A 13871-nucleotide genomic window follows, 5' to 3' on the forward strand; every position below is an offset into this window, starting at 1 on the left:
GCTTGTACGTTTTAATGTGGATAAAGTATTCAGTTTTATTCCTATATGAAGTTCGAAATGAACGTGCTTCTATTTACAAAATAGACTAAATGCACATTTGTCTCTTGAGATAGACAGTTCAAAATTATATACTCATCCATAATTGATGGTGTGCACGTTATAATATCACATTGCAAATGCGATATTCCAATTCTGAGAGATTAAGGAATATAACTACGTTGAATTTGACTGATCACAGCACCAAATCTTTTAATGATTACCCTACCGTGCCATTTTTTGTTTTTCGAAATTGAAAAATTTTAGCGATGAGGTGATTATTAATCTATCAAGACGATCCATACAGGAAGTACAATAAGTAATAATATATACATAATCAGTTCTTAGTAACCCATATAGAAGTACATAAAAAGATTTCAAGAGTACAACAGATAATACAATTGAACACCTTGCCATTGAGACTGCTCCAGAGGCTGTTTTTATATTTTTTTTTTCAACACTAGATGCGTAATTTGATAACGCTGAACAAGGGTACATTGAAGCCTGTGGGCTCAGCTGAGGAGCTAGACCTTGCCTTAATGGAAAGTTGCTTTGATACGTTGACTGATAGTATTACTTGTGTACTAGGTTCCATGGAGGTGGGTATGATAGAAGTCCAACAATATACTAAGACTGGGAGCAAAAATATACTGGCATCCTTCAATATCGAGACATTTGATGACGAATTACTCTCTTTTATTCATTTTGCTGACATGAACCAATTGATCTTTGTTTTTAGACAAGGTGATATTATATCTGCTACATACGACCCAACAACGTTTGATCCACAACTCACTGTTGTCGAGATTGCAGGTTCATTAGACGGTGGTATCGAAGCTGCCGAATGGTCCCTTGATGAAGAGACTCTTGCTTTGGTGACTACAGATCATAATATGGTTTTATTGAGTAAAATGTTGGAACCAATATCAGAGTATCACCTGAGTGCGGATGACCTAAAGATTTCCAAGCATGTTACTGTCGGCTGGGGTAAGAAAGAAACTCAATTCAGGGGTAAAGGTACTCGTGCCATGGAAAGAGATGCTCTTGCTAGTTTGAAGGCCTCGGGTTTAGTTGGTAACCAATTAAGAGATCCAACAATGCCATATATGGTTGATACTGGTGAAATTACATCATTGGACTCTCATAAAATTACTATATCATGGAGAGGAGACTGTGAATATTTTGTCACGTCTACCATCGAAACAGTTGAAGATCCAGATGATGAGAGCTCTACTATTAAGAGAAGAGGACTTAGGGTTTTTACACGTGAGGGTCAACTAGATAGTGCATCTGAACCCGTAACCGGAATGGAGGGCCAACTAAGTTGGAAGCCTCAAGGTGCACTGATTGCTTCTATCGAACGTAAAGCTGACAGAGGTGAAGATAACTCACTTAACGTTATATTCTTTGAAAGAAACGGGTTAAGACATGGAGAGTTTGATACAAGGTTACCTTTGGAAGAGAGAGTCCTCGATCTTGCATGGAATAGTAATTCTGAAATTCTGGCTATCCTTCTTGAAAATAGAATTCAGTTATGGACATCAAAGAATTACCATTGGTATTTGAAGCAAGAAGTTTATTCAGATAATATTCTATTTATTAAATGGCACCCAGAAAAAGAGTTTACCTTGATGTATGGTAATAACAAAGAAAGTGTCAATATTGTAGACTTGGCCTACAAAATGACACAAGGCCCAATGCTGGAGCCATTTGATAATGGGAATAGTTTAGTTATTGATGGAACTACTGTCAATGTATCTCCGCTAGCTATTGCAAACTGTCCTCCACCTATGTATTTCAGAGACTTTGATGCGCCTAATAATGTAATCGATGTCACTGTTAGTTTGTCTAACGAAATATACGTTGCTATTACGAAGGATGAATTGGTTTTGGCAACTATTTTAGGTATAGACGAATTGAAGAAAGGAAACCACCCTTCCATTGCATGCATCTATCCTAAAGGAGATTTCTCTAGCGAATATGATTCTTTACGTCAAGTTGCTTTTATCAATGATGCTATCGTCGGTGTGCTGATTGACTCTGATAATCTTTCAAGAATTGTGCTGATAAATGTTCAAGATGTCTCTGAACCTAATGTTATTTCCATAGTAGAGGTATACGATAAGGTGATCTTAATGAGAAGTTCTTTTGACTATAATAGCATTGTTTATCAAACTAGAGATGGGTCTATAATAGAGCTAAATTCTGAAGGTGAAACCAATAATGTGACCCAATTTCCTGAATTGGTCCGTGATTTTAGATTTAAGAGAGTCCATAACTCCCATACCGCTGATGAAGGTCAATGGACTACAGAAAGCTCTGAATTAGTTGCGTTTGGTCTAACGAACAACGGTAAATTATATGCCAATAAGACATTGTTAACTTCAGCTGTTACATCATTGGAAATTACTGACAATTTCTTATTATTCACAACAGCTCAACACAATTTACAATTTGTTCATCTTAACACAACAAAATTCCAAGCATTGCCTATGGTCGAAAATGACATTGAAGATGAGAGAGTTCGTGCTATTGAAAGAGGTTCTGTCCTAGTTTCTACGATACCATCTAAGGCTTCGGTTATTCTTCAGGCACCTCGTGGTAACTTAGAAACAATATATCCAAGAATAATGGTTCTTTCCGAAGTTCGTAAAAATATCGTAGCAAAAAAGTATAAAGATGCATTTATTCAATGTAGAACCCACAGAATCCATTTGGATATTTTGTATGATTATGCTCCTGAAGTATTTTTGGAAAACTTGGATTTGTTTATTCAACAAATCGACAATGTGGATTATCTGAATCTGTTTGTATCCTGTTTGACTGAAGATGATGTCACGGAGACCAAATATAAGGAAACCTTAAATGTTGGTATGTCTGATAGTTTTGAAATAACAAAAAAACCTCTAACTGAAATGCAACAGTACATACAAAATAAATTTTTTGATTCTTCAAAGTCAAAGATAAACAAAATATGTTCTGCCGTGCTAGAAGTGTTATTGAATAATTCTGAATATAAGAAGAAATATATGCAAACTATCATCACTGCGTACGCCACCCAGAACCCTCAAAACTTAGAAGATGCATTAACTCTAATTAGTTCTCTAGAGGATCCAAAAGAAATGGATTCTAGCGTTACCTATTTATGTTTCCTGCAAGATGTGAATTTAGTTTATAAAGTTTCCTTATCCCTGTATGACGTTCAGTTAGCACTCCTTGTGGCCCAAAAGTCACAAATGGATCCTCGTGAATACTTACCATTTTTACAATCGTTGCATGATAGTCAACCTCTGCGCCGTCAATTTATGATTAATGATTACCTAAGTAAATATGAAAAGGCATTAGAAGATTTAGTGAATTTAGAAAAGGAAGATTCTACAGTTTCCGAAGAGCTAATAAACTATGTTAAATTGCATGATCTTTATGAACATGCTTTATCACTTTACCGTCATGACATAGAAAGACAAAATAACATTTATGCGCATTTTGCAAAACATTTAATATCTATACAACAGTATTCCGACGCTGCTATTATTTATGAGATGCTCGGTGATTTTACCGAATCTATGAATGCCTACGTTTCTGGTAAAAGATGGGAGGAAGCCATTGATATTGCTAACGTACATCAACCAGATGCAGTGTCAATAATTGCTGAAGAATTAGTGACATCGTTGACTTTTGAACACAAGTATATCGATGCTGCTCAAATCGAGTTAAAATATCTGAACAATACTGAAAACGCTATGGAATTATACTGTAAGGCATACTACTATGCTTCTGCTAGTCTGATAGCCTCTACAGCAAAAAAAACAGAACTAATAGAGAAAATTATCGATCCTGCCTTGGGCGAAGGATTTGGTACAGTTGCTGAATTGCTAGCAGATTGTAAGAGCCAAGTAAACTCGCAATTGAGAAGATTAAGAGAATTACGTACTAAAAAAGAGGAGGACCCGTATGCTTTCTATGGTCAAGAAACCGAACAATCTGATGATGTTTCGATTGCTCCGTCTGAAACATCCACTAAAGAGTCATTTTTTACAAGATACACTGGTAAAACTGGAGGTACTGCCAAGACAGGGGCATCCAGACGTACTGCCAAGAATAAACGTCGTGAGGAACGTAAACGTGCCCGTGGTAAGAAGGGTACTATTTATGAGGAAGAGTATTTAGTCCAATCTATTGGTAGATTAATCGAAAGATTAGAACAAACAAAGCCTGACGCAACAAAGCTAGTGGATGGTCTTTGTAGACGTAATAAAAGGGAACAAGCGTACCAAATCCAAAAAACCTTTACCGAAGTTATGGACTTGTTAAGAGATAATGTAAAGGAAATATATAACATAAGTGAAAAAGATAGAGAGAGAGTCGATGAAAGCGGTGAGGTATATTACATTCCAGAAATTCCTGTGCCGGAGATTAAAAGTTTTGAGAAGAACAAGATCGTTGATTTTTAGTACTGGGCGATGCTTTTCTCTTCTTATCCTCGAATTTTTATCAGTCAAATAATATAAAATCTTGACGTCCTTTTTTATATATTTATGTATATCACTTAAAAAATATTAAGTTGAAAATATAAATATGTTCTACAAAATTACATACAAAATAATTTAATCAATTTGTAGTATTATCCGAATTATTTTGCCTTTTTGGATCCTTTATCTTATGAATCCTAACACTGGTATCATTGATATCAGTTATTTTACCGATATCCTGAGGAGTAATAATTATTGTTTGAGTTCTTAAATTATCCTTCAATTTGTTTACAATTAGCCCAGTACCGACCTTTCTATTAACTTGATCCATGTATACATCAAATTCATCCAATGCAATAATTCTTGAACGCATTGGTTTCCATGTAGCCAAAAGTAATGCCATTTGTGAATATGACTTTTCGCCACCAGATAATGTATCGACACTTCTCTCCGTGGCATCACCAGGTGTCGAGACGTATATTTCAAGACTACGCTGATCCTTTATAAAAACCAATTTACCTGTTAATTTTCTCAACTTTAAAGAAGAAATGAAGTCCAATGTTGCACTGAGACAGGTTTCATTCAAGTTACTTTTATAATTAAAAACACGAGTCTTAACAGACTCATGTAATTTCTCTAATGTTGTCTCAATTATAGTCAATTTTCTGTGAGCTTCCTTATACTTAGTCCTACTTTCATTGAACAACTCAACAACCCTTTCTTGTGAAACACCGATAGAGTTTTCCGCCCGTTTTATATCTCTGTTAATTTTATCCATCTCCTGCTTCAATTCATCCTTATCATTCGGTAGATTTTCTGATTCCAATTTTTCTATACTACATACCTGTTGTAAATTTAGTCTTTGTTTCTCAATACCTTCCAGAAGTAACTCATTATTTTGTCGAAGGGATGCAATCCTATCACTATATTTTTCCTTTTGATATCCATATTTCTTGATATCTGCCTTATACTTTTCAAGCTTATCCGTTCTTCTATTAATCGACGTTTTAAGTTCATCCAGAATATTGTTGGCTTCACGAAGATCTTTCTTAGCCGCATCATATATCTCTTTTACCGGAACAACCTCCTCGGTAATTTTATCCAGCCTAGACTGTAATTCCTTAATAGAATTTTCATATACCACAATCGCTTTCTCCTGATTCTGTTTTTCTTCATTCATAGATGTTAATAAACCAGTGTCTACAACAGCATTTACTTTAATAGACAACTGAGTAATTTGATCGTTTTTTATTTTTAAATCTTTTGCAAGTGATTTTATATTTTCCTCTGCTTTTCTAATTTCTGCCCTCTTGCCGTGTAATAACGTTTCATAATTTCCCTTGATCCTTTCCATTTCACTTTTATCTTCATTTATCGATTGTATAAGATATGCAAGATTGTCTTCATTAGATGACCCTACCTTCATCTTAATTTGTGAATCGTAAGTTACTGAATCTAATTGATTTGCTCCACGTAGTTGATACCCACTATTATGATCTCTTAATGATAGTGCCAATCTGATTTTCCCTGGATTACCTCTTAGGAACTGCCTAGCAGATTTATAATCTTCGACCAGAACAACCTTTTCCAAGAATGTAACATCAATGAATAAACATTCAACTTCCGGAGTGTCAAATGTCAATGCATCATATACCGTAGGAAACTGGGATCTAATTAGGAAGGACGATGTATCAAACTTTTTTATTTTGTAAATAAGTACACCAATATTTCTTATGCCACATTTTCTCATTAGGTTTCTCAACAATCTATCATCATTCAGATTCGAGACAACAATTGAACTAACCGTTGAAGATAAAAACTTTTGAATGTTACGAGTCCATTGATTATATTCACTTTTGACACTAACATACTTACCCAACGGTCCAATAGGCATCGTAGAGAATTGATTTCTGGCTCTGTTAATTTCATCAAGTAAACGATTTATATTTCTGTCAAAATTGAATAGGAAATTATTATTACCAGTTTTAACTTTTGCAAATTCTATACTTTTTGATCTGATATTCTCTTCCAACCCAGCTAATTCGGTACGACGTTGGTTACAAATGGCATCCTCATTGCTACGAAGATCCCTAGAAGTTGTTGTAAATACATCAATATTGTTACGATCATCTTGAATATCTATTTCCAGCTGTTTAAGTTGTTGTTTCATATCGTCCCTATCACCACCCATCTCTTCGCTTAATTTATTCTCAAACATTGCAATTTTCTTGCTTAGATGCCTAATTTTATCTTTACAATCGGCGATATTTCTTCCAGCTTCTTTTATATTGCCATCTTCAATATTGAATTTATTTCTATATTCTTTTACGTCCTCACTTTTCATTCTAAACTCTCCTTCCTTTTGACTAATAATTAGCATTTGTTCTTCAATTTTTTGTTCTGTTAAAGTTTGATCAGTCGTAAATCTACTAATATCATTTTCACGAGATTTTATCTTTTCAACACATTTCTTAATGGATTTTTCATCCTCTTCGATTCCAGAGGTCAAATGTTGGCTTGATTTTGTATTAGCTTCAATGTCAAGCGATAACACTTTAGCATATAGTAACATTTTCCTTTCATTAAGATTAGTAGTTTGATTGAACTGACGTGCTAATTTTCTAGCGTCTTTATATTCTTGTTTCAGATTCATCAATGACTCCATACGTAACCTCATGTTCTCTTGAGTGTTACTGATAATAGAATTTGCTTCCTTTAGGTTCAAAAATGTATCCTCTAGTAAAGTACCTTTCATGAAATGATGATATTTATCCTGAGAAGTACTTGCTGTTAAAAATCTTCTTGCTGCATCCTGAGACAAAAAACACATAGGGTTACTAATTGGAATAGAAAAGAAATCAATGATAACTTGGACATCTTTTTTCTTACTACCGACTTCAGTGCCATTTTCTGTCTTTACACTGAACACATTAGAACTATCACGTCGAATAGTTCTTTCAATAATAATAGTATCACCAAATTTTTCATGTTCATATGAACCCATACCACTATTATCTAGATGCAAAGTGATCTTTGCAGATGCAGTACCTTCACGAATCAAATCTGTCAATTTGGTACCTCTATTAGTATCACTTGTCTTACCACCCAGACCAATCGTGATAGCCGTAAGAATGGCACTCTTACCACTACCATTATTACCCACAATAAAATTTAATTGTGGACCTAATTCTAATTCGAAATTTTCGTGTGACATAAAGTTACGTAATTTTACTTTCTGAATATATCCTGGAACTGGTTCATCCGGAACATCTTCATCAGTGGATTGGGTTATTTTAGAATATTGAGTCATAGCCTCATAAGCACGTTTCCTTTTCTTAGGAGCTTGCCGCAGTTCTTCTTTCCTGATTGCCTCTGTATTGGCAGTAAAATCGAGTAATTCTTTATCCACCTCATCGAGAGATCTCTTCGCTGATCCCCTAGACGCTAGTTCCGCAGAGGCTAGTTCCGTGGTCATTTCGATGGATTCTTATAGCTGACTTATGAGATTATTCTTTTGCCCTATAATATTTGTGAGAAGGTGTTATTTTATCTGTAAATGCTTCCACTCCTTGTAAATTAAACTCCATTGAGCACTAAAATAATTAACGTAAACAGTTTCTCGTGAGTCGCGATTGTTAGATGCACTGAAAAGAATAAAAATAAACACCGCGTAGGGACGGTTGACTTTGAAAAATTGAAGCTTTTAAGGTCTGAAACGATTCTTCTAGGTATAGGAGATTTAGCAAGGCATATGTTACTTCTAAACTGCGAACCAGCTTACCACTTATAGAGGATTACATATTACCTAAACTGTTTTACTAATTTGTATTATAAACTATAAGAACATTTTGCGGAATTTGTTTACTTACATATTTTATGAATGCAGCTAAGAGATACCTGAAGATTTTAACCTTTGATATAATTGTGAATTATTATTTCCAACCCAAACAACTTAAAAGTTCTTAGATAAAACAAACGAAATTATAAAGTACAATTTTTTATTTAGTAACAAGCTTAACAAACTGTTTTATTGATTTCGAAAAGCAAAACCCCAAATATTGAAAATAACGAGCTAGAAAAATTCCATTATATCAGTTATTTTATAGCAACCCCCATAAAAAAATTTCAAAACCACCATTAAGAAATATTTATGATTTTAATCCTTGAGCAATAATGTCATCGAAAATACCGCAATCTGGGGTACAAGTAGCTCAAAAGATCAAGAAGCTCTCACAAAGATTAATTAATATCAGCGAAAAATGGAAACCTGTTACGTTGAATGGTATTCAAACTCCTGTCGGGAAGGTAAATCTCGTTACAAACAGACCTAATTCCATGTATATCTTATCGATGTTTCCTTATCCATCGGGGATGCTACATATGGGCCATCTTCGAGTATATGTTATCAGTGATTCTTTGAATAGGTTTTATCAACAGAGGGGACATGATGTCATACATCCGATGGGATGGGATGCATTTGGCTTACCTGCGGAAAATGCTGCAATTGAAAGAGGAATTAATCCTAAAGTTTGGACTAACGAAAATGTTGAGAAAATGAAGAAACAAATGAATAATATGTTAGCAAATTTTTCATGGGATAGAGAAGTGAAAACTTGTGATCCAGAGTATTATAAATTTAATCAGTGGATTTTCTTAAAGATGTACGAAAACGGACTTGCCTATAGAAAGGAAGCTGAAATTAATTGGGATCCCGTAGATAAGACTGTCTTAGCGAACGAACAAGTCGATGCGAAGGGTCGTTCTTGGAGGTCTGGTGCAATTGTTGAAAAGAAAATGTTAAATCAATGGTTTTTAAAAATAACCAACTATACACAAGATTTACTTAAAGATTTGAATATATTGAAAAATTGGCCAGATAAAGTAAAAACAATGCAACGCCATTGGATAGGGAAATCAAAAGGTGCAAGAATTATTTTTGAAACCAATTGTGCGGAACTTAAGACATTTTCTGTATACACTACAAGGGCCGAAACAATATCTGCAGTCCAATTTATAGCTATATCCTACGATCATCCAATTGTATCTAAATATATCAAAACAAACTCGAACCTTAAAAAATATGTTGATGGTATCCATGACCTTCCCGATGATTCAATGTCCGGCTTTAGAATTACTGATATTATAGCTATTAACCCATGGACAAAAAAGGAAATTCCAATATTTGTGGCACCGTACGTTATTGCATCATATGCCAATGAAGAAGGTGTAAAGGGAGCTGCAGTTATGGGTGTCCCTGGACATGATAGTCGTGATTATGTCTTTAGTAATGAGAATCTACCTAACGAACCTATTACTACATGTGTCAAACCAATTGAAAGTGAATTTTTTATTAATTTACCAGTACCATTCACCGAAAAGATTGGTTATATGGAAGATTACACCGGCGAGGTTGCAGGGATGGTTACTACAGAGGCAAGAGAAAAGATGGTAGATCAAATGGTTGAAAATGGTATTGCTAAGAAGATTGATCAGTATAGACTGAGAGACTGGTTAATTAGTAGACAAAGATATTGGGGTACTCCTATACCCATTATACATTGTGACTCTTGTGGATCTGTCCCAGTTCCAGAGAAAGATCTACCTGTAGTATTACCAGATATCCATGAATTACCGACAAGAGGTGGAAATCCTTTGGCCCATATCCACGAATTTGTTGATGTGAAGTGTCCAAGTTGTGGTGCAGATGCAAAAAGGGAAACTGATACAATGGATACATTTATGGACAGTTCTTGGTACTATTTCAGATATCTTGATAGCAAAAACAAAAAATTACCATTTGATTATGACATGGCCTCCAAAAATATGCCTGTCGACATATATGTTGGTGGAGTTGAACATGCCATTTTGCACTTGTTGTATTCGAGATTTGTCAGTAAATTTTTGGGCTCAATTAATATGTGGGATGGTACAATGCGTCATTTTGAACCATTCAATCAATTAGTTACCCAAGGTATGGTACATGGTAAAACATTTGTTGATCCTAAAACTGGTAAATTTCTGAAACCTGATGAGCTTGATAATACAGGGAATAAGCTAGTTATAAAAGCCACAGGCGAGACACCAGACATTTCATATGAGAAGATGTCAAAATCTAAATATAATGGTGCAGATCCAGATAAATGTATAACCCACCATGGACCTGATGCAACAAGAGCACATATTCTGTTCCAAGCACCTGAGCAAGATGTTTTGAGTTGGGATGAGTCTAAAATAATCGGTATTGAACGTTGGTTACAAAAGATTTCTTCCTTAACAGATAGAATATGCGAATTCAAACAGTTTGAAATAGACTTTAGAACACCTGTTGAAGACGGATTAAATGAGTTTGAAGTGGAATTCCATAACGAAATACAACGTTACATAAAGAGCATAACACACTCCTTTGAAAGATGCCAGCATCTAAATACAGTCATATCGGATTATATGAAGGTTACACTTCTACTAGATAAAGCTTCAATGAATAGGAAAGTTAGAGATGAAATGCTTATGTTGAATTTACAAAAATTAATTACAATGATATATCCAGTTACACCATCCGTAACAGAAGAAATGGCATCCATAATAAAGGAGAAACAACCAGCTTTAGCAACATGGAATCATTATGAATGGCCAGTGAAGGAGCGTATGACTGAGTGGCCATTTAAACACTATCAAGTGGTTATTAACGGTAGATCGAAATTTAAATTCGTAGCTGAAAAAGATTTGTTTAAGAAGGGACGGGACTATGTTTATGAATATCTACTTAAAGATCCAACAGGAAGGCCATACCTGGTAAATAGAACGTATGACAAAATGATACTAAAATTTAATATCGTTAGTTTTGTGTTCAAGAAAAACAAGAAAAACAAGGAAATGTAAATATCAACTTAAAGTGAAATGTAATAAAACTCACTTGAATCCAACCATTGTTTTTTTTATACGTATTAATTACTACATGTAAATATATAAGTATACCACAATTTAATTGGAATGTTAATCCGCTTAGATATAAAATATAAACAAAGCATAATCAACAATCATGGATATACGTGAATATGAGATAAACTCTTCATATATACCGTTAAGAAACGAACAAGAGACTGGTATTGTTTCATTCTTGAAAGTTCTTCCAGTAATAAAACATTAAAATCATTAAATGTATTAATTTCAGGAACCCATTTTTTTTGTAAAGTATTTTCTCCCTCAGAAAAATCCTTTTGAAATTTACGAAAACCATCTTCTGTTATCGGATATAAATACTGAATAGTACACTGATTTCTTTGTTCGATTCTTCTCAATAATAATGTTATAACAGATGATATTGCTGGAATACCCTTAATACTGAACAAGTATTTCAATTTCAATTCACTGTTTTTGCCTCCTACCAAGTTTTCATAGATACTTTTTATAAAATCAGTTGGAATCCCAAAAAGATTTTTCGAATCAGCAACTCTACTCCTCCATAAATAGTTAGTCAAATCCATAATATATTGGTTGTATAATTGAACATAAACATTTGGTGCCGGACTATCTTTAATGAACCTGTTCGCTGTAATAAAGTAAGAACAACAATGGTTTATCATTAATGAATCATCCAATGTCAATAACTTATCCATTACATTATTTTTGAAAATTACTTTATCAATTATAGTAACACTTCTCTGCCCCGGTTTACGAATTTTTTGATAATACTCAATGAAAGAGGATTGAGCCTCTATCAACATGATTGAAGACATTGTGATATTTCTGTCTGAAAGAGAATGCGTCATATTTGATAAGAGCAACTTCCGTATATCACCAAGAAGCTCTAAAGCGTATAATATTATTGTATCTTCTTGCGTATGGAGTAACCAATTCTGTATCATCTGTACTATCACATAACATGTAATCCCGAATGTAGATTTATATAAGGAGCCTCGATCACTTTTCGAATCCAATTTTTGTTTTGTTAGGAGACAGATGGCCAGAACTTTTAGTATTTTATTTTTAAATTTAGGTTGGTTTTCTGGTGGAGGCATTATAGGTAATAACCTCATGCAAATTGTCATGAACAGATCCTTACTAGAAAATAAATTAGGTAGAGTTAAGAAATCATTAATTATACCAGGAATAAATCTATTATAAATAACACAACATTGGATGATTGTGTTAAACAATGCTGCTCGTTCTTTTGCAGTGAGTTGTTTCTCATAGAAACATCTACCCAAATGGATCTTTAAGTAGCTATACATCCTTATCCAAAATTCTTCAACAGCTTTATTTTCCAGTGATAATTCCAAATGGGAAAGTACCAATGGGAACAACTGAGGTATCGAATATTGATTGTCAGTTATTACAAGTTCTACATTCTTAGGCAATTTTAGGTAATTCCAATTTTTGTATAACTGTACAATTGTTTTAGTCTCAGATAATATTGATTTGTCTTCTGGCATTGTACCAAGGAAATTCAATTTTCTGGAATTCACCTCGGATGTTCTCAATTGGGATACCAATTCATCCAGTTTATCATCTACAATAGAATTATTAAATTTGAAGGAGGACTCCCTATTGAGAACAATTTTTAAGGTCTTTATAAATTCAAAATTCCATTGCAAATCTTGTAGTTCTTTTAAATCAGACTCAGAACAATTTATTTCATCCATAGTATTTGATACTTTGATGGAATGATTCAGCACAGTCAAATATTTTCGTAGAATCAATGTTGAATTTGTTCTCGAATTGACGTACCCATTATTTTTAGCTATTTTCAGTAATAGATTAACTTTCCAGGTCTTAATATCTAAATTACTTCGAGTGCTCCAAACTATTATAAAAGTTATCCATTTTTGAAGGTAATCAAATTGCCATAGCTGTAACCATGTTGAGAGTGTCAATTCATCCTGTGTTTCAGGCAATAAAAAATAAACGTGAACCAACCATCTGCACAATGCAATCTGAACATACTTTACAGGTATTTTATTAGTTTTTTCTGTATATATGGTTGGTGTACCCAGGTGTTTAAATATTGTGGCAACCACATCTCTACCGAGGTACCCATTCGGTATCAAATACTGTTCGATTAACGAAATTTTTGTAGCTGTCGAGATTAATTGTGTAGTACAAAGAAAGTCAATAAATGGAGCAATCATCATTGGAGATATACCATGCCTTGGTACAATCGAGTAGACTTTCTTTAGAAGTGCCTTCAATTCCCATTGCGAGATGTCGATCGGAGCATGGATAAGATCAAAGAGAGGAGTATCTAAAGTATTCGACATATATCTGTTGGCTATGTTTTTTATGTTATTAATAGTTTCGAATGAATTATTAACTCGTTTTAACAACCTCTGTTTAAGTTAATATGTTATTTCAAAAGCGTCAATA

The 13871-nt window shown here is 34.0% G+C and overlaps 4 protein-coding genes across 4 annotated transcripts; 2 read left to right on the forward strand and 2 right to left on the reverse strand.

The window, feature by feature from the left end:
* Positions 1 to 500: 500 nt before the first annotated feature.
* Positions 501 to 4490, forward strand: IKI3 (Elongator subunit IKI3; the record flags this gene model as incomplete). The annotated part of the gene is made up of 1 exon (XM_041553177.1): positions 501 to 4490. The coding sequence occupies one exon, from the start codon at positions 501 to 503 to the stop codon at positions 4488 to 4490; it is 3990 nt and encodes a 1329-aa protein (XP_041409111.1).
* Positions 4491 to 4647: 157 nt separating this feature from the next.
* SMC6 (DNA repair protein SMC6) lies at positions 4648 to 7983 on the reverse strand (the record flags this gene model as incomplete). The annotated part of the gene is made up of 1 exon (XM_041553178.1): positions 4648 to 7983. The coding sequence occupies one exon, from the start codon at positions 7981 to 7983 to the stop codon at positions 4648 to 4650; it is 3336 nt and encodes a 1111-aa protein (XP_041409112.1).
* A 698-nt stretch (positions 7984 to 8681) lies between these two features.
* On the forward strand, positions 8682 to 11387 carry NAM2 (leucine--tRNA ligase NAM2; the record flags this gene model as incomplete). The annotated part of the gene is made up of 1 exon (XM_041553179.1): positions 8682 to 11387. One exon carries the CDS (start codon positions 8682 to 8684, stop codon positions 11385 to 11387), a length of 2706 nt encoding a protein of 901 aa, XP_041409113.1.
* A 158-nt stretch (positions 11388 to 11545) lies between these two features.
* Positions 11546 to 13765, reverse strand: CTF3 (Ctf3p; the record flags this gene model as incomplete). The annotated part of the gene is made up of 1 exon (XM_041553180.1): positions 11546 to 13765. The coding sequence occupies one exon, from the start codon at positions 13763 to 13765 to the stop codon at positions 11546 to 11548; it is 2220 nt and encodes a 739-aa protein (XP_041409114.1).
* Positions 13766 to 13871: the final 106 nt, after the last annotated feature.

The sequence above is a fragment of the Maudiozyma barnettii genome (genome assembly GCF_903064755.1).
Source record: "Maudiozyma barnettii strain CLIB 1767 genome assembly, contig: KABA2_14, whole genome shotgun sequence".
Classification (NCBI taxonomy): Eukaryota; Fungi; Ascomycota; class Saccharomycetes; order Saccharomycetales; family Saccharomycetaceae; genus Maudiozyma; species Maudiozyma barnettii.